Below are 25,546 nucleotides of genomic sequence, written 5' to 3'. Positions count from 1 at the left end.
ACATCGTCTCGTGCAGATGAAACTTGCACCATGCCTTGTTCTCCGAAGACCCTCCTCGATACACAAGGAAGGGTGGGATGGGAGAGAAGAATTTGGCCACCGGGTCCATACCCTGTGACTGCAGTTTTCTTGTACTTCCCTGCCAAACTTCCTTTCCAAAGGCAGGCACAGGACCGATGTTTCAGTGGGGTGGACCCCCAGAAGGACCACTCTGCCCATGCGACCTACCCAGTAAGCCACTGAACAATCCTCAACGTGTGCCACAAACGTCAAAGTTTTGATACAGAAGACCTGACACTAGGGACTACATAAAGAAGACATGGAGAAACCAAAGACACTGCTAGTGTCCTTGGTCTTTAAACCAGGAACAAATGTGAAAAATCCCTGTGAGGTGTCACGATATTCATGTTGCAGAGGAAACCAGTTCAACAGCTCCTGCTCATTGAACCTGGAGAAATATTCCTTCCCAACCGCAGTTCTAGTGGTTGCTTAATAATTACAGATCGGATCTTTTCCACAATATCACAGCTCAACTTACACACAACATTAGGAATTTGGCTTGAAGTATCATGAGGGTTTCTTTTTTTGTATAGTGTATTTGAAATCTTTTTGTCTTGTGGATTTTCTCCTTAAAAAGGATGACATTTTCAAGCTCCTCTACAGAATCCTGTGAAATAGAAAGAGAAAAGCCTACAGCTCCCTACAATCCCATGACTTCATGGCTTTAAGAAAAAAGAAAAATAATTCTCAGATACAGCTACACCACAAGCACTGGTATCATCAGGTCGGCTCACCTGTCAATGACTGCAGAAGATGACCTTGCACTACTTTCCACAATAGATCAATGTTTTATCTGTTCAAGATTTTAGCCTCTGCTCTTAAACTCCCTATTGCTATCCAGAACTAAAAGCACCATTACAGCATTTCTGAGATCCCTCTGATATAAGAAGTCCAGGCCATCCATCATCATCTTATTTTGGGGCAAAGTTGCCCCATTGGAGCTTTCCTGCTACACCAGAATACCGGAGCAGCAAAGGGTTTATTAAATATCAAGATCATCTTGGGAAAAAGGCGAAAACGGGAGCTACTGTGAACGTATTGTAAACAGAGGTTGGGACTTTCTGAAGTTGCCTTTCCCGGGTGGAGGAAAGTGTACCACTGGGACAAGAGAGGAATGGAAAGATGAGCAGTAAGATGGCTGGTCTCATTATCATATAGGGCTCCTTTCCAAAAAAGGACAAGGTGAAATCAGTGAGTGATATATCTGTCTCCCTCCCACCCTTATGTGACATTCACAGCTGCTTATCCAGGCTTTGCAGGACCATTCTCTCCAGGGGCAGCTCCTCGGGTGTCCTTGACTAGAAAGCTTGCATTGAAATGTTTTGGCAGGTCTTGCAAAGCAAGAACAGGAGCCAGGACTGTGCTGAATGGGCTGTCACCCACTTGTTGTACCACCCTGCACAGCCCTCCTGAAATCGCCTGCTTTAGCAAATATGTAGGAAGAGCGTATGTTCCAGCTGGACACAAAACCGTTCAGCTTACCCTCTCAGCTTCCATATCAGCTTTCCAGCTGTAATTTCCCAATTACCGTGAGATGCCTGACACGTTATAGACTTACAACTGGTTATGCAGTTAGTCCCTCTCATGCTAAGAAGATTCAAACTGGATCATGGTCCAAAAGATGGGACTCTGCTTTTCTGTTCAGAAGAGGATGCCGCTCCGTGCCAGGCATTAACCCATAGGTGGTCCAGGCAATCCTCTTTCTCTGCCTTGTACAACAGCCAGTCATCCTACGATCATTTCTGAGAAACTGGGAAAGTTTCCTGGTTACACAGAGAACAATACTCAGCACACCGAAGTGATAAGCAGCAGCCTTGTCGTATGTACTGAAAACATTTCAGGGAAAATCCTCAGAGGAACCGAGTGCATTAGCAGAGTACACCATTTTCTATGCCTGGACATCATGGTCCCATGCTCAAGTCTCGTGGGAAAGGCGGCTTGGGAAGAATGGGGAAACAAGGTAGTAAATGCTTTTGCTGAGCATACCAGATGCCAAAATAAATGTAAGACATTGCAGCCAGCAGTTAACAAGCTGGAAACGCTCCCTTTGGCTAGTCAAGGATGTACAAATGCACTTGGTTTAAAGGCAGGCAGGGCAATACAAACACCTGGTAAGAGATACCTCACGTCCACTTTAGGGTACGGCCAAGCTGCCTCAGACATGGCAGCATCTATGTCCCGTTCACTGTTCAGCACTTCCATCTTCTTAGATGACCCCAACGGAGCCTAAAAGGACTCAGAGCTCCCTGCCGAGCCTTCAGCCAGAGCTCAGGGGAGCAGAAAGATGGTTAGCTGGTACGGGGAGATGACTACAACCATCATCCCGTGGCTGCTCACACCAAACCCTGGCAATGACAGGGCAGCAGGTTTGTCCAGTTGGTTTGAACATTGCTCTGGTGCATGCGACAAAGGAAAGAGGAAGGTGAAAGTGTGTTCTTAGCTCCAAAAAAAAAAGCCTGCAAATCCCAGGTCTGGTCCAGATCCCCTGTTACATGTGCTCTCTTTTTTCAGCCTCCCCCTCTCTGAAATGGCCCTAGCAATCTTGATGCTCTTCCCAACCTTTCATGGCAAAGTCAGGGATGGAGACGCAGACTGCCTCTTGTCTACCTGTAAGCAGCACTTTGCAAAACAGCAAACAAACACTGCTGCAGATGTCCCAGCCCTGTCTCAAAGAGTACAGGAGGCCCCAGGGCCAGGTTGGGAAGAAGGATGACTCTCTCACCACCAAAACACTAGCTCCAGGGTACGCTGCTTCTCAGGAACCTAAATCAGAAAATTTTAATGGCTGAGTGCAGGGCTAGCGGATAAAGAGACAAAGAAAAATAAATCAGGCAGATGACAGAGGGGCTGGGAATAGGAGGAGGTAGCAGACGGTAAAAGAAATTAAATCAAGAAGCCAAATTAAGGTGCTGCAGGCAAAGATGAAGATGCTGGATTAAAGATTAACCGTAACCAAGAGGAAGATGCAGTCCTTTAAAGGTACAAATTACTTCAATGCACTTAGCAAAACCCACACAAATCTCCTAAGAATAAAGTCCTCACAGATGCAACTGGATCACAGTAACAGATATATCTGGACCTGGGAACTCTGGATAGCTTCATGCTCCAGTGTTTCCAGCTGAGAAAGGGCATTAAAAGGAGAGCAAAGCCAATCACCCTAAAAAATGGAAAGTCCCGTGTTGGCTGAGGCAAAGGGGAGGGTGTGCAAGAAGTCCTTTGAGAAAGGCTTGGCACTGTGCAAACAAATTCTGGGAGTATTTTGAATCTCAAGGGAAATGCTGAGCTCTTTGGGGCTGTCTGTTCACTGAGCATTTCCTAATTTTTCTCTAGCCAAATAACTCCAAAGGAATGGTTGGTGAGCTTGAAGTGGAAGCGCACCTTTTCACCCCTGCTTCTTTGCGGCCAAAAGCAAGAGAGCTCAGCAAACATCCCCATCAAACTGCAAGCAGGTGAAGCAGGTCATCCTTTGGCTCAGCCGCTGGGCACAGAAGATACTTGTCCCATCACGGCACATTACACGTTCGCACCATTTCACATCACCGCTCTGGGATTGCCGGGAGAAAGGTCGCTTATGCGTTGCCACCTCCTTTTAGCACAAGCAACTCACTTTTTGCAGTGGAGCATCTAAGACCCTGTTCCTGTGAGAGTAAGGAGGGGGGTGGAGGAACTGGATGGAGGTCATGGGGTTGACTTTTTTAAAACCCTGAGGCTTTTTTATCATGTCTTTCAAACACATTAATGAGGTTATCCTGGGCAATACAGCCTCGTAAAGACTATACAGACAACAATAACAGCAGGTTACTTCTGGCTGTGTTAGCCAGTCTGTTACGGTCCAACCCCTCTCCTTGGACAGACAAAGCTTTAAGCCTTGCTATTACCCGTGTCCCATGATCAGAACCTCAGGGAAACACCAAAATCAAAATTAAGACCCACTTCAAGCCTACAGCTGGACATCAGTGAGCTCTAAATCAGGCCTGAGGAGCAATTAGGAGTTTAGAGAGCCAGGTGAAGAGGCAGGCACACAGGCACATGCAAGCAGGGATGCCCGTCTGTAGACAAGAAGGTTTAGTCACTGTGAGTTCAGCTAGCTGCGCTTTTTTTCTCCGCCAGCGCTTTCCTTTGCTCTTTCCTTTCCCTTTGACCTCCTTTTCCTCTTCACTCCACAAAATGAACATTTCATGGAAGCGGAGCAGCCAAGAGAAGCAGAGGCGACAGCCCCTTGAATGTGTGGAATGCCTCCCTTGCTCCCAATTCAAATTTCGGAAAGAAACATCTGCCTGTTCCTGAAGGTCATTTGGATCCTGGTTTGGGGATGCTGCATCGCAGCTCACCGCTTCCTCATTGTTATTCTGTCTCTATAGCTGCTATAGATGTCCTGTCACATTATATGCTAGTTTGTTACCAGTTTTGGGTGGGAGGTGTTAAATAAAATGTAAAGCAAGCCACAAAAGCCCACCCTGCTGGGATCGGTGTGGTTTCTGACTTGACTTACGTGGGTGTGTAAAGGAATCTACTTGACGGTTTGCTTTGGATTTACATTAGCAGAAGAGGAGGAAACCTCTGGGAAATAAAGATGATGCTAATGCAGTGAGGGGGCTGGTGTACTTGTGGCTAAATAAATGCTAATAAATAAATGCTGATGTTTAAGATCATGCTGGCCCCTCTCCTTGAACAACCTGTTCCCAGCCCTCCTGGGTGCTGATCAGATGGTTTCTCACCGGGGGTCGATGGAAACAGCTCCCTGTGGGCAGGATCCAGATCAATCAGAGGAAAAGGGTGAGATCCCTCAGCGGAGCGAAGCTTCTCCGCTGGGAACAGAGCAACAAGCAGAGAGGCGGCCGGATTATCGATTCCCTTTCAGCCCCAAGCCATGCTGCTGGGAACGGTACCTTGTCACAATTTGACACGCGTGGCAGCAGTGAGGATGCAGGGGTGCAGAAAGCCACTGAAAGCAAAGCTCAGGATCGTAGTGAAACTAGAGAGCAGCGGAGCAAACTTTCCTTCTCCAGCCTGCTAAAAGCCTGGCTGGACTGCCAGGAGGTTGAAATACAAATCTAGCTCCAGACCTGCAAAGCTGGCAGAGGTTTTCCTGCTGGAAGGTTTCCCCGCCATGCAAGCCCAATGGTTTTTATGTGGACAACGTGACCGTTGTCAGGTCTGCTCGAATTCCTACTTTCCTCGGCCGATGGATCTGGCTGGGAGAAAAGACGTGCCCGACCCATAGACATAGCATCCCGGCATTTCGCAAAGAGCAGGGATAAGGAGCAGGTGCTGAGTGGAACGACACAGATCTGCTTGTGCTTTTCTCAGGAAAGCAGGTCACGGGGGAGGAGGGGGAGTCATTTCCCAGCTTTGCTGCTGAAAATGTATTTAACCAAAGCTACGCTGGTAACCAAACACTCTGCTAGCCCCTGGAACTCGTGCAAAGAGGGATTGCTACCAAAACCTTTTAAACTCACTTTCTGCTAATGAAAATGGATTTCAGAGATACAGGCTGGTGGAACCCTCTCACCTCCCAGCAACGTTTCTTCATGAAGCTTTCCCTTCCCTCCTCCCTGTCCTGCCTTATCTCTGTACATCTGGGTAGCACAAAGGACAGAGCGCTCCCCAAGAAACCCAGACAGCAGACTTTATCTCACACCTCCAGCAACACCCCTACCTTCAGCCAACCAGCTTGTCCAAACTGGACAGATGTCACAGCATCTGTGCAAACTTGCACTAAACTGTCTGATGTAATTTGCGTGCTGACGTTAAGCTGAGTTGCAGTGACAGGCTTTGGAGGGACTCAAAGAGTATTCACCCAACAGGGAGTTTCTAACTTCCCACTTAGTAGGAAGACGCTTAAATACTCCTCAGCTAATTAAATACCTGCCAATTATAAGGCAGTACAAACGATGACTGCGCTAGCTAAAGTAATTTGTACTGAAAAATGTCTGTGCTGTCCTGTCTGTGGTTTGCAGCACCGGGAATAGCCTTTATCGCAGGAAACGCCGATCACACAGCAGAAAGCACAGTCCTAGGGGTGAAGTGTCCTTTTTCCTGTCAATCCATCCATCCCCATCTGCCCACAAATAATATGCACACAACCCAGTGCCAAACACATCTATCATTGCCTTCTCCCTTGGCAGACTGATCTCTAAAGCCCTGCTTCTGCACCTCCTGCAGACCTGTGCAGATACCTTGGGCTCCAGTTCCATTGCTACAACATCCTTGCAGAATGCGAACCAGCTCCCACTAGTCAAAGGCACTGACTTGCGAGACTCAGCCTTCCACAGAGCCTGGAGGGAGCAGGATTGGATCTATAGCTCCCAAGCTGGGAAACTCATAAGTCCCACTGAGACTCACCGAGATCTCAGGTATTAAGCCAGTAACAACAAAATGCACTCAACCCTCTTGGTACTCTCTTTCCCAAGGCCCAGGGGAGGGAAGGAATGTGGGAATAAGCCAGCTAGTATCACCACTGCAGATGAAATGCAGAACCCCAGCAGGAAGCTTTTATCCTCTGGCTCAGCAGAGCCACACATTGCCAGGGTGTTGTCTCCAAAAGCCAAGCTGGCACCTGGAGCCAGGAGTCTGAACAGGAGGAGATCAGCCTGGGCTTGCAGAGGGTGAATAAGGGGAATTCCTGCTGCTGGAGCTCTCTCCACCCCAGCTGGGGAGGTGGGGAAAGGGGAATGTCCAGAGGAAAAAAGAAAACAATCATCGGCAATAGTGATAGGTATTGTTCAGCTTTACTCTAAGGAATAAGCAGCAGAGATTTTGCAGAAAAGGAAGTTTCTGGAGCCATTTGGGGAAGAGACCCAGTTGGGGAGAGAAGGTCTGGAGATCAAAGGGGGTCCAAGTGTGTGCACGTGTGTGTAGAGGCAATGAAGTGCATCACGACATTAGTTTGACACTCAGAGGACCTGAAAGGAAAAAGGTTTGGAAACCCCAGCGCTAAGGTATGTGCTGGTACAGGCTTGCTATATTCTCCCCAACCCATCCGAGTGCCCCTGCCAGCATCGCTGGCTTGTGAATCGAGGTCTTACACACACACTGAACAGCGAGTAGACAGGTAGGTTAGGACCAAAGCGATGAAGCTGCTGGTCCCAGCCTTCACCTGCCCAAGAGTAACAGAATTGAGCAGGAAACATACAGTGGATGTGACAGCTCCCACTCCATCCTCCTGTTTGATCTTTCTTTCTTTGCTGAGATGACAAGCGATGTCAGAGTGAAGGAGTACTGCTCCCAAGCTGGGGGGTCCCTGGCCACCTCTTTTGATAGCTTTCCTGGGAGGGAGGCCAGGAGAACAAAAGCGCTCCTTGCAAGTCCTGTGTTTAGGGGACCTGCTCTCACGTGGCTCCAGCTTCAGAGCAGCAGCAACGTTCTGAGAGTTACTGTCAGTTTTGCTGCATTTCCAAGCCATCTTAACTGTGAACGCCTCAAAAGCAAAGTGGCACTTGTCATTTGACCGACAGTGCTTTCTCCTGCCTTTTCTGTTCACTAAAACTCTCCTAAAACATTAATCTGGGTAAAGGCAAATGTTAAAGAAACTTCAGAACTGTAAGTGACCTAGAAAAGGAGTTTTTTGTTCAGCTCTAGTTGCAATAACAGCACATTGAAGGCTGTGAAATACTCAGGCAGTAATAGGAGTCATGTAAGTCCTGTTTCACAGACTGCGGCAACAGCTTTTTACTGCTGCTGAAGATGTAACAGGCAAGACAATCTCAGCTGCCTTCCAGATCCCAGGAGAAGCCAGCAGAGCTGGCAATTAGCAAAAGCATCTTTTGCACTTGTAAACTGAATGAATTGGGTGGAAATGAACTGGGAAGTGGGGAATGCCCAATGCTGTGATGCCATTTCTAACATTACTTCTGAGATGCTGATGTCTGAGTGGAGAGAAATGCAGCAGCCTCCAAGAAGCAGGGGTTTCTTTTTATAGCTACATGAAAAAAAACCAAAACAATTTTTGTCCCACAAACATAATACTTCTGAGAACACTGTGATGGGACGCACCTCCCCTTCATTTCAGACTTGACATTAGGAAGCATTTCTTTACAAGAGAGGGTGGTCAAACACTGGAACAGGCTTCCTAAAGAGGTGATCAATGGCCCATGCCTGTCAGTGTTTCTGAGGCATTTGGACAATGCCCTTAATAACTTTTGGACAGCTCTGAAGTGCTTAGGCAGTTGGACTAGGTGATTGTTATAGGTCCCCTCCAACAGAAAATATTCTATTCTATTCCATTCCATTCCATTCCTCTTCTCCATACTATTCCTTTTGTGAGCACGGAGGTCTCCTGTGTGTCTGCTCCATCATGCTGAGCGAATGCCAGTTCTGAGCTGCAGGTTTCCTCCCCTGCCCTGTTACAGGAGTCTCAGTCAAAGCACGTTCAATCTCCCCTCTCATCCTAAGTTGTTTCTCTTGGGGAAGGACAGCAGATTCTCTGCTGGGACTAATCAGTGCAACTTTAATGGCTGCAGAGATGCTAGGGCTGCAACACAGCTGCAGCTGTGTGTGTGCTACAGCCTTTCCTATCACTGCACTCACGCTGGCTCCCCATGTGCTGGCATGTGTAAATTACACCTTAGGCATCAAAAATCCCTTCCCTTCAGGTAACTTTGCAGCTGAAGGATGATTTTCCCAGCCAGGACCCGGATCCTGCAGTAATATTAGACACAGGGAGCTCCCTCTGCTCTCCTTGCGTTGCCATGTGGGGAGCAGCTCCAGAGACACTTTTTTCTTGAAGCTGCCTGGATTTTAGGTATTTGCATTGCAGTGCTCTGCCTCGCTCATCACTACCACTAACTAAACAGGCCCTTGGCACATGCTGTTAATTGTCAGCAAACTCTCCAGCAGAGTTTTGATCGATGCATGGGGGACATGGACTGGAAGGGATCTGCCTGAACACAACAAACTTCCCAATAACAGTGATACATTACTGCAGCTTTCATTTGCACCCATATGGAAGGTCAAAGACAAAGATACCCCAGCTGACAGCCAAAAGACCTGCAAACAGCCCTTTGCGGCACTTGTGTCCCTGCCTCCGATTAAGGTTGAAATCAGAAAAAAATTCGCATGCATATTGAAAATCCCAGGGCCAAATCCTGTGGAGTGCCCTTGAAGCTGTCAGGAGCCTTGCTGAGATTTGAAGGCTGCGCAGCATTCCTTAAGATTTGACATATGAGCTAAACCCACCATTAAATAAATAATATCCACAGCTAAAAAAAGTGTTCTCCTGGATCCTTGCCTCCTCTCTGCTCCCGTCCTCCCAATACAGGACATAGCTAACTTTTATTCAGAGCCACCAGCACAGCCATAAGAGAGGACAGGACATCTGAGTTGTGGCTCAGCTGTGCTCCTCCTTGCTGTCAGTGGATAAATCACTCCCTCGGTTTCTCCTTCCCCACCTGCAAATGACAGCAGTTAGGTCTTTGAGGACAGCCCATAACTCATCAATGCAATTATGACCCTTTCAATTTTTGTCCCCTTGGCTAGCTGGTGGTAAATCGGATACATCACCAGAAGCTAAGGGGAACTGATGTACTTCCCACCCATTTCGCTGCCTGCACTTCTCATCCAAACCAGAAAAAAACCTGTCTTCAAACCAGCAGAGTTCACCCCAGGAAGGTCTGGGCTCTTGCTGGGTCAGGCTTAGGGCCACCCTGCCAGGCACCGGGCTCTGGCAGAGAGAGAATTTATTCCCTGGCTCTCAATCAGAGACAGGCAGTGACTCCCCTCCCTGACTTACCATCCCACTGACACTGCACGTGAACATTAAACCACCTTGAGAAGCAGCTCCGGCCTAAAGCAGAGGGCACCTCTGGGAGATTAATGACCCTTCCAAAGGGTCATTATTGTAATTGAATCAATGTATTTGAAAAGTCCTGGAAAGGGCCTTGACAAGTCTGAAAATCATTATATGCCATGTAATGGGGCTTTCTGACCTTGCTGCGTCAGTTATTTTTCTGTCTGCAGCTCCTGACTGAGGGTTAAAGTAGATCCCAATAAATCCAACGGTCACAGCAAAGAGCATCCGTCCTGTCTGGGGGGAGAGCTTTGCCCCGTTGCCTTTCAGGAGGGCTCAGCGCTGCCTGCCCTATGGGTCTGCCTACCCCTGCTCTTCCCAATCAGGCAGCAGGTCGGCTGCAAGGCATCGGTTTTCCCTGCGGTGGGAGAAGCTGCCGTGTTCCGCATCGAGACGGCTATCAGAGCGGGCTGGATGCTGTGTGCTTTTGCTAATCTGCTCTGCCACGTGGCTGAGAGGCCACCGTTAGCTCAGGCAGCCGGTGGGATGCACGGGCTGGTGTCCCGTGCCATCACGTGCTCGGTCTCGCAGTGATTGCCCTGAGCCTCCCTGGCCCCATTCCGCTTCGTGAAAACTAAAATTCACGTTGCGGTACTTGCTTGCTGCTCACACAACCTAGGCATGATGGGCAAAGCTGACACGACACGAGCTCGTCTTGCACGGATGACCAGTTCAATCATAAAGCTCACGTTTAGATAATCAGTTCTCAGTGATAAATAATAATACTTATTTTTGCTACTTACTATCGCTTAATGGAGCTCCTCGCTCCTAGATTTCATGACATTTAGAAGAGCAGAAGAGCTGTCTGATGTTATTAGCACAGTAGGCTCAGGAAAAACTGAGGCACAAAGCTTACACTGATTTGCCCAGACACACAGAAAGTTCATCATTAAATGAAGGCTGTATCCCAGGCACTGTGTCCTCTTTTCGCTGCTGTGTTTTAGCAGGACATTTCATCACCTAGTGCGGTGGACAAGCAGTCAGGTAAAAATGAAAACACGTCCTTTTCTCCTCTTTAAAAACAGGGGCAAACTTTCCCCATCCTTATTCACAGTCTCCCAGTTCTCAGCACTTTTTCCCCCACATCCATATATCCTACCCACCCTTGAGCAACGACATGGACTCATAAACCTGTCTCTGCACCTTGACCTTTTCCCATGGGCTCCCATCATGAATATGAGAGCTCTGCAAGGTATCTGGGACTGGAAAGGGGCAATACTACCCTCCCAGTTAGGATCCCCACTGTGGGGCAATCCATTGCCTGGGCTATGGAATACGTGCTGGTGGTTTTTTGTGGCTGATTCACAAAGAAGACAAAAAAGCTGCTAAGAATACCAAGGAGGGTTTTCTTTAGCCCAGTCAGTAAACATAATGAACAAACTCTTACATGGTTGTCAAGAGATTTTAAGAGATACTAAGCCCCCCAAATTTTAGCAATTTATTGTGATTATGGTGGGTACTGCTGCGTTTCTGGCTTGCATGCCGGCGTAGTTCATGGATTCATTCAAAAATGAGGCATTTTAAGAAGTTCACCTGAACTTGCCTCAGTCTTGCAAGGAAGTTGAGCAAAGAAGCCTGATGGGGAAACTTTTTCTTGTATTCTTAACAGAGACACATAGGACATAATGAGCTTGAGCATTTACCTAGTGCTGATGGTCTGTGCTTTAGACAACCCTGGTCTTGAGATACTTGTGGTTATAACACACCTTCTTCACCTCATGCACAGGCTGCTCTGCAGCCTTCAGCTCCCAGCAAAGCCAAACAACACTCCGGAGGATACAGACATGATATCCTCAGGATGGTGACAGGATCTGCAGGTTTAGAGGCAGAACCATTTGGGAAGTCCTGCTCTGGATCCAGACAGGCTTTCTTGCAGTCATAAAGGGAGAATAAAATCAATGCAGCAAAGACATAGATGGAGGTACAGTGACCCTACTCTGAATTTTACACACAGAGGGTGCTGAGCAACCCCGCAGTGCAGGTGTTTGTCTTTCCTCCATGCCCCTTAGTCTACCTTGAAGTTGCTTCAAAGCTACACCCTGTTGGCTATTGAGTCGTTGGAGTTAGAGCACACCAGGGGTAGGCTTCAAGTTTCTTCAGCCTCATTTTTTTCCCCACACTTAAAGTCCTGGAGCTGTGAATCAGAGCTCTCCACCAGCACGTACAGATGCCTATACTGTGTTATTACATTCTCAGCACATACAAGCTACCACACAGACAGGCACCAAGTGAAATGCAGCAGAAATGCACCTGGGATCAGGCCTGGAGTCCCTTCATGCAATCTGGGAGGTCAAGTTGGATTTCCACCATGTGCCACTGAAAGCCCTCAGCAGCCTGGCACTTCCACGGCAGATGGCCACAGAAAAGCAGGTGGCTGCTAATCTTATTCCCTCCCATCCGCAAAGGGAACACAAGTAAAGGGCATCATGGCTTCAGAGCAAACGGCTGTAAATAAAGAGAGCAGGCAGGGATGCAGGCAAAACATGCAACCCCAGTCTGGCACGCACAGCATGCTGTGCAGCGGTTTGTGTGTGCATGTCCCCCCGCACGCACACACACAAGCACTCTATAGCTCCTGCGGGCATTTAAATATATATTATGCACGTGTAGCTGAAGGCTCATTGCATAAATGAAGGATGGCGTGGGTCAACAGCCTCACCAGGTTACTTGTGTACATTTGTACACATGCACATGCACTTTTGCGTTGTCCACACACAAACACATGTATATTATATATAAATACTGCCTCATACTTGCAGATACTTACACACTTCATGTTACACTGACGCACCAACACCCCGCAGCCCTGATTGTGCACAGAAACACACTCACATGTGTCCATACTCACACTCGGGCACTAGCACTCACTTGTTCCACACATTCACCATTTTATATCCTTTGTTGCATGTGTGCCTTTATATGAGGACGCAGCACACACACGTGTAGGCATACAAACCATCCCGAAACCCACGGTGCTCTGGCTCACGGCGCACACTCGGCACTTGAGTTGAGGTTGGGAATCACAGCACTGAACCCAAAGCCCCTTCTCCAGTGGGAGCATCCTTCACATCTCAGTGTCTGGCTTCCACCAGTTCTGTAAAGGGAATTAATTTATTCCATCCAGATTCCTGAGCCCTTTACTAGGGAAGCAGGGAAAAAGCTGGAGCATTTGATTCAGAGCCTCTGCATCCTCTCTCTTTTCCCCCTTCCCCTTCTGTTGAAAGCCATTAAACCATGCTCTGTTGGCAGGCAGCAGAAGCCCTGTATCATGCTGCTCAGCTTCTCCTGCATCCTGCGCTGTGAAAAGTGTTACAGAATAAGCCAGCTCCTGCTTTTTCAGTCCCACAGACAATGTTGACTGCTGGGCAGCAGCTCAGCAAAGGCCAAAGAAGCACGACTCCTCTTCCGAATGGGGATGGGCACAGCCCTGCGGTCTGCTGGGACCTTGTGCCAGCTGCTTTTTGCCAACACGGAACTGAACCACCATCTTTCCTGCAAGCCCTGGAAGTCCAGGTGGCAAGGTGTTTCCAGGAAAAGGTGGCCTGAGGGTGAAGGAGATGCCTGGGAAAATAGTTGCCTGGAAGCAGTTCTGCTTGGTGCTTCCAGCAGCGCCAGAGCCCAGGTTGAGCAGAGAAGCTAAATCCTCAGGCTCTAGAGGTGTGACTGGGTTTCACTGCATTAGCCCCGTTTTGTCTACTCTCATCCAGGGCTAAAAAGGGGCTCATGGGACCATAATTCAATCTGCCTGGTTGCACACTGCAAGTGCAGTCAGACAGGCTGAATTAGGGGGTACTTTTAACTGGATTTAACACAGGGGAACTAATGGGAATATTCAGATTAACCTCCCTGCATGGCCCTGTGTGGACAGACTTTGCAAGCACAATGCTGCCTTCTTTCACAGATATTCCCTCAATACCTCCATAGGAGCACTTGGGAAAGGCAGCGTTGGCAGCTGCAGCTAAAACTGAAGATGTTAGTCAGGGCAATGGAGCTGGAACAGGGGTACTGACAAACCCCAGCACAGACACCCTGCATGGGATCACACGAAGGGCATGTCACTGACAATGTTGCTCCCCCACAGCCAGCTGGAGTGTTGCAGTAGAAAATATATAAAGTAAAATATAAAATATATAGTATGTCACGCATAGGTCCAGAGAGGAGAGAAGTGCACTGATTTCTCATGGGGCTTTGGGGCTGTAACAGATTTCCCTTCCTGTCTGTATCTGGGGGGGACTCATCTGTCTTTGTCAGCATAGGCAAGCTGTGTTACTGTTTGATCTACAGCTCTGGCAGGGCCATTAATGCACTAAGTGATGGACAGAAGAAAAAGGAAGCTGTTTCCTGACTTTAGAAAACTTTTCTTCAAAAGACAGGTATTGGGAGGTGGATGAAGTGATGTGATGAGCAAAAAGTGTCCATGGGATGCTATAGCTATGACCCCTCCTCTGTGACACTGTTGTGGTGGTGGGGAGTACTGGAAGAAACGGACCTACAGTACCTGCCCTCCACAGGGAACCAGTGAGTATCCATCAAGACTGGGATCGCATTAAAGCCCCAGAAAGCACAGAAAACTTCCTGCCTTTCTCTTTATCCAGTGCAACAGAGCCTTTCAACAACTAGGGTGAAGCCCATGGAGCCTATACATTGTCCTGCTCCTCATGCTGCCTTGCACCATGCATCAGCGCACAACTTTCCTGTAATCATGTAGGACATGCAGTAAGGAATTCGGACAGCTGGGGACTCTATAGATTAGACACTGGACGCCCCACCCTGAAAATAGGAATTTCAGGCAAAACAGCTGCACTGCAAGACTCATGGGATGGCTGGACCACCTCAAAAAACCCAATTACCCTATGGAAAAATTATGGTCCCTGACAGGCAATACCTCCCTCTAGGATTTTTTTGGGGGGCTCCTCTGAGTTGTTCCAAACAAAACAAACAAAAACACCCTCATAAACTTACTATGACGCTGCAGATCTCTCCCTGCAGATTGCAATTCTGTATGATCACCTTCAGTTCAGCTGTGGTCCACACAGCTCTATCAACCATCCCCTTGAAGGGCCAATATACACCCTACGCCTCACGCGGTTCCTATCTGAAAAGAGCCCACGAGCAGGACTGTCCTCTGCATCTGCAAGCTATATTTTAGGATCCTGTAAGTTTCCAAACAGGGACAGATTGATAGTCTACTTTGTTTGGCAACATCATAAAACACTGCTCCGTGCAGTTGCGAACCCTCGGGGGAGATTTCTGCCTGACCTCGGCTGGGCATCAGATCCAGCCCAGAGCCAGGAGGATGCGATTTAGCCTTAAACCGCTAGCTGAGGCATTGTTCGTCTTGTTCTCCATGCCTAACCTTGCTGCGCATGGGTCACCTTCCTAAAGAGTGAGGTCTGCATTTTCCAAGTTAGATAGGTTAAAGGCTTTAATTACTGGAACAGATGATCTTTCCCAAGGGAATGTAAGAGTGTCCTTGAATCAAAACCACAGACTCCTGAGGCACTTTCTCTTTCAAGAGCAAAAAGCTTTTATGCAAATATTTTTGAAGGTTTGGAAGGCCTCTTAAGATCAGTTATTGTAATGTCTAGCTATTATTATGCTCCTCTTGGAGACAGAGAAGCAGAGAATAGCTGGTGGCTGAAGCCAGGCAGATCCTCTAAGAGCAAGCATTCCCTGTGGGATGAGAGGTCCCCTGGCAATGCAGACCTGCTGGATCCCACCCTCTGCGTGTACAGGATTGTATTTCACACCTGCACGGCACAATGTTCTCTCGAGCACCATGAGCTAAAATACAAGACCCAGCTGGCTGGCTTGGTCACTGCTGTCACAAAGGCACGGCATGCTGGAGGGGAAAATGAGCATTTCCCTGTGGCTGTGGGTCCATCTATCAGACAGTCAGTCTAGTCTCATATTGTCTCTCCAGACACTTGATGGCTTGCGACTGTTCCTTTTCATCTCACAACAGTCTTCATCACTTGACCTGATCTCACGCTCAAAGAACGCCGAAACCCAGGTTTGGAGGTCCGAGTACACAGACTCATCAGCCCCATGGGGCAGCAGGACTATTCTGTCACACCAATTAGTCCCACGTCTTCTGCTGCAGATGTGAAGCAATGCTGCCACCACTAACAACGAACTTTGGCAACTGTCTCCCCATTCCCCTTGCCACATGGCATCCCTCTTGTGCACCAGAGCAAGGCAGGAGAGAAACACAAATTTGGTGATGCACAAGAACATCAAAGCACATAAGATGACTGCATCCATCAACTCCCTCTGTCCTGTCCCAGCAGAAGAAAGAGGGAGCAGGAGACCAGATCCGGCCTGGGTTTTAACTTCAGCAGGGCTAAGCAGCTAATAATTACTCCAGATGAATATCCTTGGAGGAGAGCCAGAGAATCCCAAAACATTCTCTGATTTCAACTTTCAATTTACCCAGCCAGTGCTAAGCTCATTAATCATACTTGCAGCACCCAACACAAGAGAAATTAGTCCCTGATCTTCTCCCCTCTTATTTCATGACATGAGGAGTTGGGGACAAGAGGAAGAGAGTAGAGATGAAGAGGTGCCACCCACAAATCTAACAGTCACTCAAAGGGGCTGGAATTAATAAATCAAAAATCCATTATTAATATTACAAGCTTAAATATCTATCTAAATGCAAATGAATGAACACTCAGGGGTTCTTACTTTTTTTTTTTTTTTTTTTTTTTTTTTTTCAAGTGCTGTGTTCAACAACTCTGTCTTGGAGAAAGCACGTGGCCACATGATAATTGTCTGTTCTAATTGCAATTTTACAGTTCAACCCTTCACGGCCCATGGATTTTAAGTGGTCTTTAAAGGGCTGTGACATGTTTTGGATGGGACTGAAAGCTCAGGTGGCTGCAGTAACAGGCAGGAGCTCTCATGTGAGGATTGCTTCGAGTTCCCTGCCTCTGTACCTGCTCAGTCACATCAGCTGCAAGGGGTTAAATCCCGAGGCTGGTTCACTGGAATTGGGTGGAGTTCGGATCCCCAAGATCCGCAGACTCAGACAGATGACTGTAAACACAGGGAAGGTCCCCCTGGCCAGCCAGTCTTGGAGCTGGAGCATGGAGAGCCTGCAAAAGAGCAAGCTTAAGAGACAGCAGTGTCTTCTGAGCAAGCAACACCACGGCAGGCTGGTTTGGGCTGTACAGGGTGAGTAACAGGCAGGGAAATGAAGCTGTAAATCCATTAAATTGGTCCGAGCTGCAAAATGGCATTTCCTGAGATTCACCCACTTGCACAACCATCTTATGAGACTGCTCAGTGGGAAAACCTCCAATTTAAAGAGAGGGGTGGCACGAAGAAGAAGATGGGAGCAAAGAGGGGAACCACATACATGTGGCTGAACCTCAAGGTTTCCTCACTCAGAGTCACCACTCATGATCTCTACCACATAGCAGGCAACAGGTCCAGGGTGTAACCTAAAAATCCTTGCTCCAAGCAGGAAACAGTTATCCAAAATTGTGATGTAAAACCCTTGGCAGCTCCAAAGTGCCGTTCAGGTTTGAGGTGTGCATTCAGGCCTGGAGAATAGTGTTTGCATAGTTGCCTTTCATTAGACTTTCGTAGGAAACGGTAGCGGTAGCAAACCAGTTTTAAAATGTTGTGCAAACAGCTTGGCAGCTCCCGTTGCCAGAACTCACCGGATCGGATCTAGCTTTGAACATCCCCAGCAAAATCTGCTGACATCATCGTTTTGGGCTTTTCAACTGTTTGAGATTGCAAATGTTGGTTGAAAACACTTGCAGGCGTGCACACACACCCCAACACACACAGAAAGCAGAGTCTTAGCAGCAACATTTGCGCAACCAATCTGCTGGGGTTTTGGAAGCCATCCTTGAAAATGGAACCGCAGCATCGGTGCCAAGAAATTGCCTGCTCAACTCTTAGCTACGAGCCCATTCTTCGACGCTGTGAAGATGCAAAGATTAAAACCTGAAAGCATTCCTAACACCCCGCACTCCCAGAGAGACAACAGGCAGCCAAACAAGCTGCCAAGCCTTGGGAGCAAGTATATGGAGCAGCCAGACCTCCCAGGACAAGGCAGAGGTGACTATGCTGAACTGGGCACTGTTTCACCTCCAGATCAGCAATGGCATTCAAGCCTCTCAAGCCACATTCAGCACCGGGCAACCCTTCATCTTTCTCGTACCAGGTGCTTTTCAGCACCAGCTCTGACAGATATGTACCAGGACTGAATGCCATCACTTTCCCGCAGATCCAACCATGTGCAAACTGGATTTTGCTCTTCGCTTGCTCAGACTACAGCTAATTAAAACCAGCTCTGAGCATGGCAGGGAAACACCTCCATCCTTCTGGACATAACTGTCTCTCTAGGATCTAGAAAGCCAAGAACAATGAGATGGTGTGCACAGCAGAGGGGGCGTTGGTTCCAACTTCTGCCTTTACTTGCCAAAAAAAAGGATTTGTATACAAGTGCTTTAATCGCATTCCAGCATGGAGAAAGAACAGATTTAGCAGAGAAGGTCAGCTCCTATCCAAGACTCCTCCTGAGTCTGCCCACCTATGCACAACCGCCTACTCTGGGCTGACCTACAGACTCAGTCTGCTCTCTGGCACATAGATAATATGATAAAATCCCATTTTACTAATTTCATGAAGGTTCACCTGTATGCTGCCGTGTGAGGTCAGCATGGCACACAAGGGGCTGCTGCAACCCAACCATTTTCCAATGTGGGAGCAATTTTCACCACAACCCAGAAGGACTAGTTCTGCCCTGGGCTACAACATGGGTGTGATTTCACAAGCAGGGAGTCCCTCTGGGTTCTTCAGCTTTGCTTTCGATCCACTCACACATGCAAAATTAATCACAAACCAACAAGAACGGTAAGCTGACTGCAAATATGTTGCCCGCCTATGTGTGTATATGCTACTTAATGGAGCATAAAAGGAGAAGAATAGAATCATTTTTCAGACGCTGCAGATAATAATAATAAATAATAATAATAAATGCAGACGTATGTGCCAAATGCATGAGATCTCAAGGAGAGAAACTGATTGCAAGTAGAAAAGACGTCAGGTTGGTTCTCAAACTGAGATACAAAAGTCAATGAAGTAAAAACACCATTAAATCAAACACTTCGTATCCTTGTCAACCTCACCAGGATTTAAGACCACACTTTCAGAGTGTGCTTTTTTTTTTTTTTTTTCCTAAGATGCACACTCTGACAACTACATCCCATATGGGATTTATGGTCCCAACTCTTTGTGGTAACCTGGGATTTCTGTTTTCCCTGCTGACCACAAGCAGATCACTCAACACCTCCTGAACAGCACCGGTCACTGCAGGAATGCTGGCAGAAATCATTTTACTATGTCACAGCAGCACAACACATACTTCACCACTGCAGGTCATATTTGCAACAGTGGGCTCTGATTTTGCATTACTCTCCTTATGGTGCACAGTTTGGGGTGAGCACTGAAGAGAGCCAAGCACTGCTATGTGGAGCTCAATTTAGGGAAATCTGTGAATGACTCTACAGTCCTGGGTCTCAGTTCATGTATTCCTTATGTGCAAAAATCCAAAATCAGAAGAGTCAAAATAAGAGGTCACTTTTGCAAAATGCAATCCAAAGCATCAAAGGAAAATGCAAACATTCCTCCCTGTGAGCAGAACCCATGAACATCTCTGCTCAGACACAGAGATGTTTCCCTGGTACGGGCATACGATGATCCCAGCACACAGTGCCCTTCATGAACTGCACTGACAACATCTGATTGCACATCTTTAAATATAAGACCCAGTTCAACTGGCACTAAAAGTCCATGCAGTAAGAAGGGATGCATCTGCGTGAAGAAAGAAGCACTCCTCACCAGGGTGAAGGACTTTGCCAGCCATGAAGGTGGACACAAGAAAACTGAGTAGAGAGAGCAAGGGCTGAGACAGACTGACACATCACTGCTAAAACTGTGGTGATTTCACCCAAAAAGCAAATGGGCCTGTGAAAGTAAAGACAAACCCACAGAACTCACCCATCAGTTTCGTCCCACAGGATGCAGGTCTGGTTGGTGGTTCCCTGCCAGGAGAGAAGAAAGGGAAAAATGAAGAAAATCAGTACCGTGCTGTTTATGGGGTATTTGAAGCAACTAGAATGAAAGATGAAGGTCCTGTAGAACAGCTTCCACTACACTAAGCATGGTGTGTCTGTGATACACCAGACGGGCAGTCACAGATCTCAGTCCTTGGAATAGCTTCTTTCACCCTTGGCTTGAAAGGGAAGAATAAAATGGGCCTCAATTTGTTCTGCATCAACACCACTGTAGAAGGATTTGACTCTGCACCTTTCCTGACTCAACCTACTGATGTTCTTCTTTTTTCCTCCTTTCACACAGAATCCTTTTGCTGCTCCCTTCTGGAAAGTGGATCAAATACAGCATGCGCTTTTTTGGGACACAGTGCTCAGAAGAACCACAGCCCTCCAGGATGTGGTCAGATGTGTTTAAAGTCCCCTGGGAAGAGGTTTACCACTGACTCCAGCTGCAGCTATCTTAGACTGCTTTGGAAAATCCTTCCAGGAAAGTCCAAAGCAAAGACACGACGGATCTAATACTCATATTGCAGAGCCTCAGGAGTGCATCTGAAACCCACAACAAGAACAAGCCTTGGGGTATGTAAATGTCCATCACATATATGTGTTTAGGGTTGAGCAGGAGAATCTGGAGGGGATATTCAGCTGCCTTTTAAAGCAGCGATCACAACAGTAATATTCATGTCTCCATTTGTATCTGAGGACTGCAAAGAACATTGCAAGTATTAATGGAAACAACCTTTCCCCTCCCTCTTTCTCTCCTCAAGGAAGATCATTGTTATAGCCTGTCTTTTAATGAGAGCACAGTTCTTCTCCCATGATTATGCCCACAGCAAAATGGTGTGAAGATGGGACAAGTGTTCCCTGTGCAAACAGTGCTGTCACTCTCCTCCTGCACTGGCAATGCCTGAGCCAGGAGCACAGAGCAGGCAAGGTTTGCAAGGCTGACCCATGCAAAGCATCCTTGGTAGCAAGAAACAACAGGACACCAACACCAGCTTAATCTCAGGGTGGCAGTTAAGTGCCTCAGCAGCCTGCTTTAAGGGACACTGAAGGGTTCTGCATTGGCAAAGAGGTCTCAGAAGCCCAGCGAAACAGCCTCCTTCCTTGCACCAAAAAATTCCTGCTATGCAGAAACAAACACAACTGCGGGATGGTGCAGGTTTCCAGGAAAGACTTACATTGTACAGGTGGGAGAATTCGATTTCCAAGGGGGTGAGGAGAGACCGGGGAAATGGCTTCACAGTCACGGAGATGACTTTGGAGTTCAGAACAGTGCTGTTCCTGGAAAGAAGAGGGGAAAGAGATGTTTTAAAGGGGACTAAGGGACTTTGGCAGAGCAGCGAATCCGAATGCATTCGTCACTGGTGGTACAAGGTTTAGTGTACACAGTGCAGAAGGAGTTGGCCCCATTACTTTAAAATGACATCAGAGATAGCTGCTGCTGATGGACCCCATCCTCTGCCCTTTGAGCTCGCCTCACAGCCACTCTACATTTATTCATCTAGGAATTAGACCACTTTATGAACAACATAGACCCCTAAAGACATTGGACTTAAAAAGCTTTATCTATCCCAGCATTAAAATGGTCCTGGACCCATTTTCTGCCCCTGACATGAGGAAACAGAGCCCATTTCATGCATTTTCAAAAAAACCCCTGTTTTCCCTCTCAAAGGCTGGCTTAATTTGCACTGCAGTAAGCGTTAGGCAGGGGCACGGTTGCCTGTAACAGCATATCCAAGGGGCAGCCATGATCCTGTCTAGTTCACTACTAGAGGCACTGGTATATATCTCCATTCTCTGAGGATCAAAAGCAAAGAGAAAGAGGCCAAACCTTTGATGTGGATCTCTAAATGTCTATGCTTGGACAAATACTCTAATAAATCTGGCAGCCCTAGGAGATTTGGCTGTCGGAAGAGGCAATACAGGAGGAGATATGTCCCCATATCTGTTCTCCTGCTCCCTGGAAAGCCAAACCCTTTGTAGGCACTTCCCTGGACATCAAATGTCTAAATACACAGGGGTTCCTGGTGTTTCTGCAGCAGGAGAAGACTTGGGTGTTTAAATAAGTACAAGGTCCCCACAACTAGCAGTTGAAAATGCTGCTCTAAGTTTACCATGAAGGAATTGGTAGTAGAGTGGTAGCCCAGTAGCAGGCTGCTCCCAGCCCTTCTGGCACCCATGGGCAAGGGAAATCTTTCCCTATCTAAACCTCCATCAAATCTACAGGCATTGGCAAAATCTTTCACCTTTCCTTCTGGGTCTTACCTTCCTTTTATGAAAGAATTATGTGGAAAAGGTTTGCATTGCTTAACAGCAGCTGGATTAAAAAAAAAAACAAACACCAAAAAAAAACCCCAAAAAACCCCCAAAAGACTTGGAATCATCCATGGAGGTGTAAGTGGATGCTCAGAAAGCCACTATTCCACCAACATCAGTGGGAAAAACAACAACATTGTTTTAGCAAGGTAAAGAAAAAACACCATCACATTTTCCTTAAAAAAAAAAAAAAAAGAAAAGAAAAGAAAAGAAAGAAGCAATAAAGCACAAATAGCAGTCTACAAAGGAAGCGTAAAGGGAGAAATCAATGGGAGTAAATATGAGCTCTAAGCTTTGAAACGTAGACAGCTGCTGCTAAAAGGTAAATACCGGTACACATCTTCATTAGTAGCTGTGTCTGTAAGGGTCAGTTCTTGGTTCAGTGCTGCTGAATATTTGCATGATCAGCCTAGGTGACACAAACATCCTTTTGAAGGCTGTGGACCAGGTGAGAATTGATGCAGTAAACAAAAGCAGAAGAAGCATTTGATTTTTCAGCGTGGCAAGTTGTTAACACACAGGAGTCGCTCGTGTGCAGACTAGGAGGGTTGCTTAATAGCCAAGTAGTCACAACCCAGCCAGAAGTTATCCCAGCACATCCAAGAGCCAGAAAGCACATCTGAAGTTGGAGAGTGCAAGGTCTGCATGCAGACCTACAGGCTCTGCTCCAGGGAGCTGTGACCCAAAATGTACCCGGGGAGATAGACTTCAGGGCAAAGAGCTGTAACAGAAAGGACAGAAGCGATCCCGTGTGGGAACAAGGAGACGAAGCAGACATCTCCATGCACCCCTCCTTGTCAGGTACTGTTGGGTTCAATTCCACTTTGAGATGGGGAAGCAGTGGAGAAAGTTCAAAAGAGAGACACGAAATTGATCCAGGTGCTAGAAAACGAGACAAAAGATTTCTGTCGACAGGCATGTCTGACAGTTCGTTGCATGTGGGGGATTTTTCAGTCGCCTACCCAAAGGCCCAGTGCCTGGAACTGAAAGTCAGACAAATTCAGCCTTACAATAAGAGACAGTCTTCTAGCAGAGAAGGTAATTAAGCATCTGAGCAGCTTGCCGGGGGAGGCAAGGGACTCAGTATCACGGGGAATCTTTCAGGAAGAAGATGAGTCACCTTTCCTAAAAGCATGTCACAACCCAGCTTCTGGGAAGAAAACAAAACACATCAAGATCTGGCTTGGACAGGAGGTCAGTCGAGCTCAGAGGGCTCCTGTGTGGCTGTAAAGAGTGTGCAAACAGCTGTAAACATGCTGTTTGGTACATGGGGTTGTCAGGTGCCAGGCTGTTGATTCTCCAACTGCTGCCCATGTCCTCCGCAGCAGTGCCCAGCTGGGACCAAGCACCACTCACATCCCTGGCTTGAAAAATCAGGTATTATATGTATCCCATCTCAATTGCCAGAGCCGCCAAGAACCACAGGGCTCTCTGGATCTGAGGAGATAGAGCAACGTGTGGCTCGGATAAGGAATTGCTGCTTGGGGGAGGTAAATTGGGACAATTAGGAAAAGCTCAGCTGGTGCTGTTTGCTGAGTTAAATCTACATTTTTTTTCCTTCTAGGAAAGAAATCATTCTGCATTGAATCAATGTGGTCAAACCCAGGATCCAGGTCCTTATTGTGTACCCAGAAATAGCTGCTCTCCTTTGTGGTCAGAAATATTTTTACCCCATAGACAGGTGCTATACAGCTACATGGTTATTTAAAGACATTCTCCTTTTAATGCTGTGTCCATTTGCACAGCGGTGAAGTAAGAGGTACTTTGCTGCTTTCATTTCTTTTTTCTTTTTTTTTTCTTTGACTCTCCGCAGGTGATTCAGAACTCTAGATTTTTTTAAAGAGGGACTGTCCTTTAATTAAGGAATGTCTTAAATCAGATCTCCCAGGGGAACACTGTTCAGAGGCTGTGGCTGCTGCAGCTGCTGGTTATCAGAGCTCGTTCATTGCTTGGCCAGAGAAAGCTGAAATACAGCTGGATCATTTGAGCCAATGATGTTTATTGCCCTTCTGATCTAATTCCCAGTGCTGTAATGGAAGATATTACAGAATACAGTTGGCTGGCTTGCTAATTCCTCTCTGCACTCACTTGGAGCTCTTTTGCCATTGCCAGTGCTAAATCTGTAGGTATTTAAATGGTTATCAGTGAGGAGAGATGCCCTGGTGTTTATGGTAAATGGGCTCACGCTAATCAGTGCAGAACAGATTTAGAAGGTGCCTTAGGATGCTTAATTTACTGCCTCAGTACCAGCCTCAGAAAAAAGAGCAAGATAGCAGGAGAGACAGGGAGAGAAGAGAAGAAAAGGGAAGGGAAGGCAGTGCTGAAAACAAAAGCTTCGGTGCCCGAGGCAGTTTGCAGCGGCTGGGAACACGGTAGACATGTGCAGCCAGGCGTGCTGCTGCTCTCCTCTCTACTCCCTGAGTCTGTCTTCTGCCATGATGCTCTCAGAGGGCTCAGCGTGGCTGGCAGCTCCTCGGTAGCTTGGGAGGATCGGGGCAACTGAGCATCCCCCGTCTGTCAAGCCCCCCGAAATCTCTCGTGAAGAGGAGGGCAGCGTGAGAATCCGTTCCTGGAGGGCAAAGGGTGGCAGGCAGGGATGCGGCGGTGGGAACAGCACCGAGCCGAGCCTCGTATCTGGGGTGCACGGTGCTGCATGTGGATGGAAAAAATCTTCCTGCCCCTCTGGCAAGTGATGTCTGTGATGAATGAGCCTGTCCCCACCTGAACATGCAGATGGGGAGCAAAATGTTTGCGCTACTGAGTCAAAGTCTGTCTCGTTGCACCCCATGACCTTTGCTATTTCCCTGGAAGACCAGGGCTCTGCAGCCAGAGGGATCAGTAGGAAAGCCTGGTGATTTCCCAGCTGCTCGCCCTCCCAAGGTGGCCCCTCTTACCTCTGGAGGGAGAGGATGTTGCCCACATTCCGGTACAGCACGGTCCCAACCACGAAGACAGAGGAGTCGTCTGTCTCTGCAGGACACCAAAGGAAAGGGAAGAAGACAACAGCACTGAGACAATTGGGATGTCAGCTGTCCCCATTGGACACCCAGGTGCAGGATTAGGCCTCGCATGGAGGGGTCTCTGGCCAATGCCACCATCACTATGGTGGGATGCGATGCCCGCTGTCACCACACCGGGTCTCCATCGGTCCCAAGAAGGGCTCAGGGTCTTTGGGGTAACTCGGCACCCCAGGCATCTGCAAGTCTCACTCATGCCGAATGACCAGCCTGGTGCTCCTCCATTCAGAAATCCCACTAATCCCTCCGACAGCACCGCAGCAGATAAATCTGCAGGGCGGAAAGGTCTC

General features: G+C 47.6%; 1 protein-coding gene across 10 annotated transcripts in view; it reads right to left on the bottom strand.

Moving 5' to 3' along the window:
- Positions 1–25,546, bottom strand: part of ADGRB1 (adhesion G protein-coupled receptor B1) — a 282,552-nt gene that overhangs the window by 95,744 nt on the left and 161,262 nt on the right. For all 10 annotated transcript variants that reach the window (XM_049825103.1, XM_049825138.1, XM_049825130.1 and 7 more), the window contains 3 exons: positions 25,134–25,209; positions 21,102–21,204; positions 19,865–19,908 (listed from right to left, as the gene is read on the bottom strand). In XM_049825103.1, the coding sequence (XP_049681060.1) occupies positions 19,865–19,908; positions 21,102–21,204; positions 25,134–25,209 (223 nt within the window). The remainder of the gene's footprint in view (positions 1–19,864; positions 19,909–21,101; positions 21,205–25,133; positions 25,210–25,546) is intronic.

The sequence above is a fragment of the Accipiter gentilis genome, chromosome 2 (genome assembly GCF_929443795.1).
Source record: "Accipiter gentilis chromosome 2, bAccGen1.1, whole genome shotgun sequence".
Taxonomy (NCBI): domain Eukaryota; kingdom Metazoa; phylum Chordata; class Aves; order Accipitriformes; family Accipitridae; genus Astur; species Astur gentilis.
This window is presented reverse-complemented; position numbering and strand designations above follow the sequence as displayed.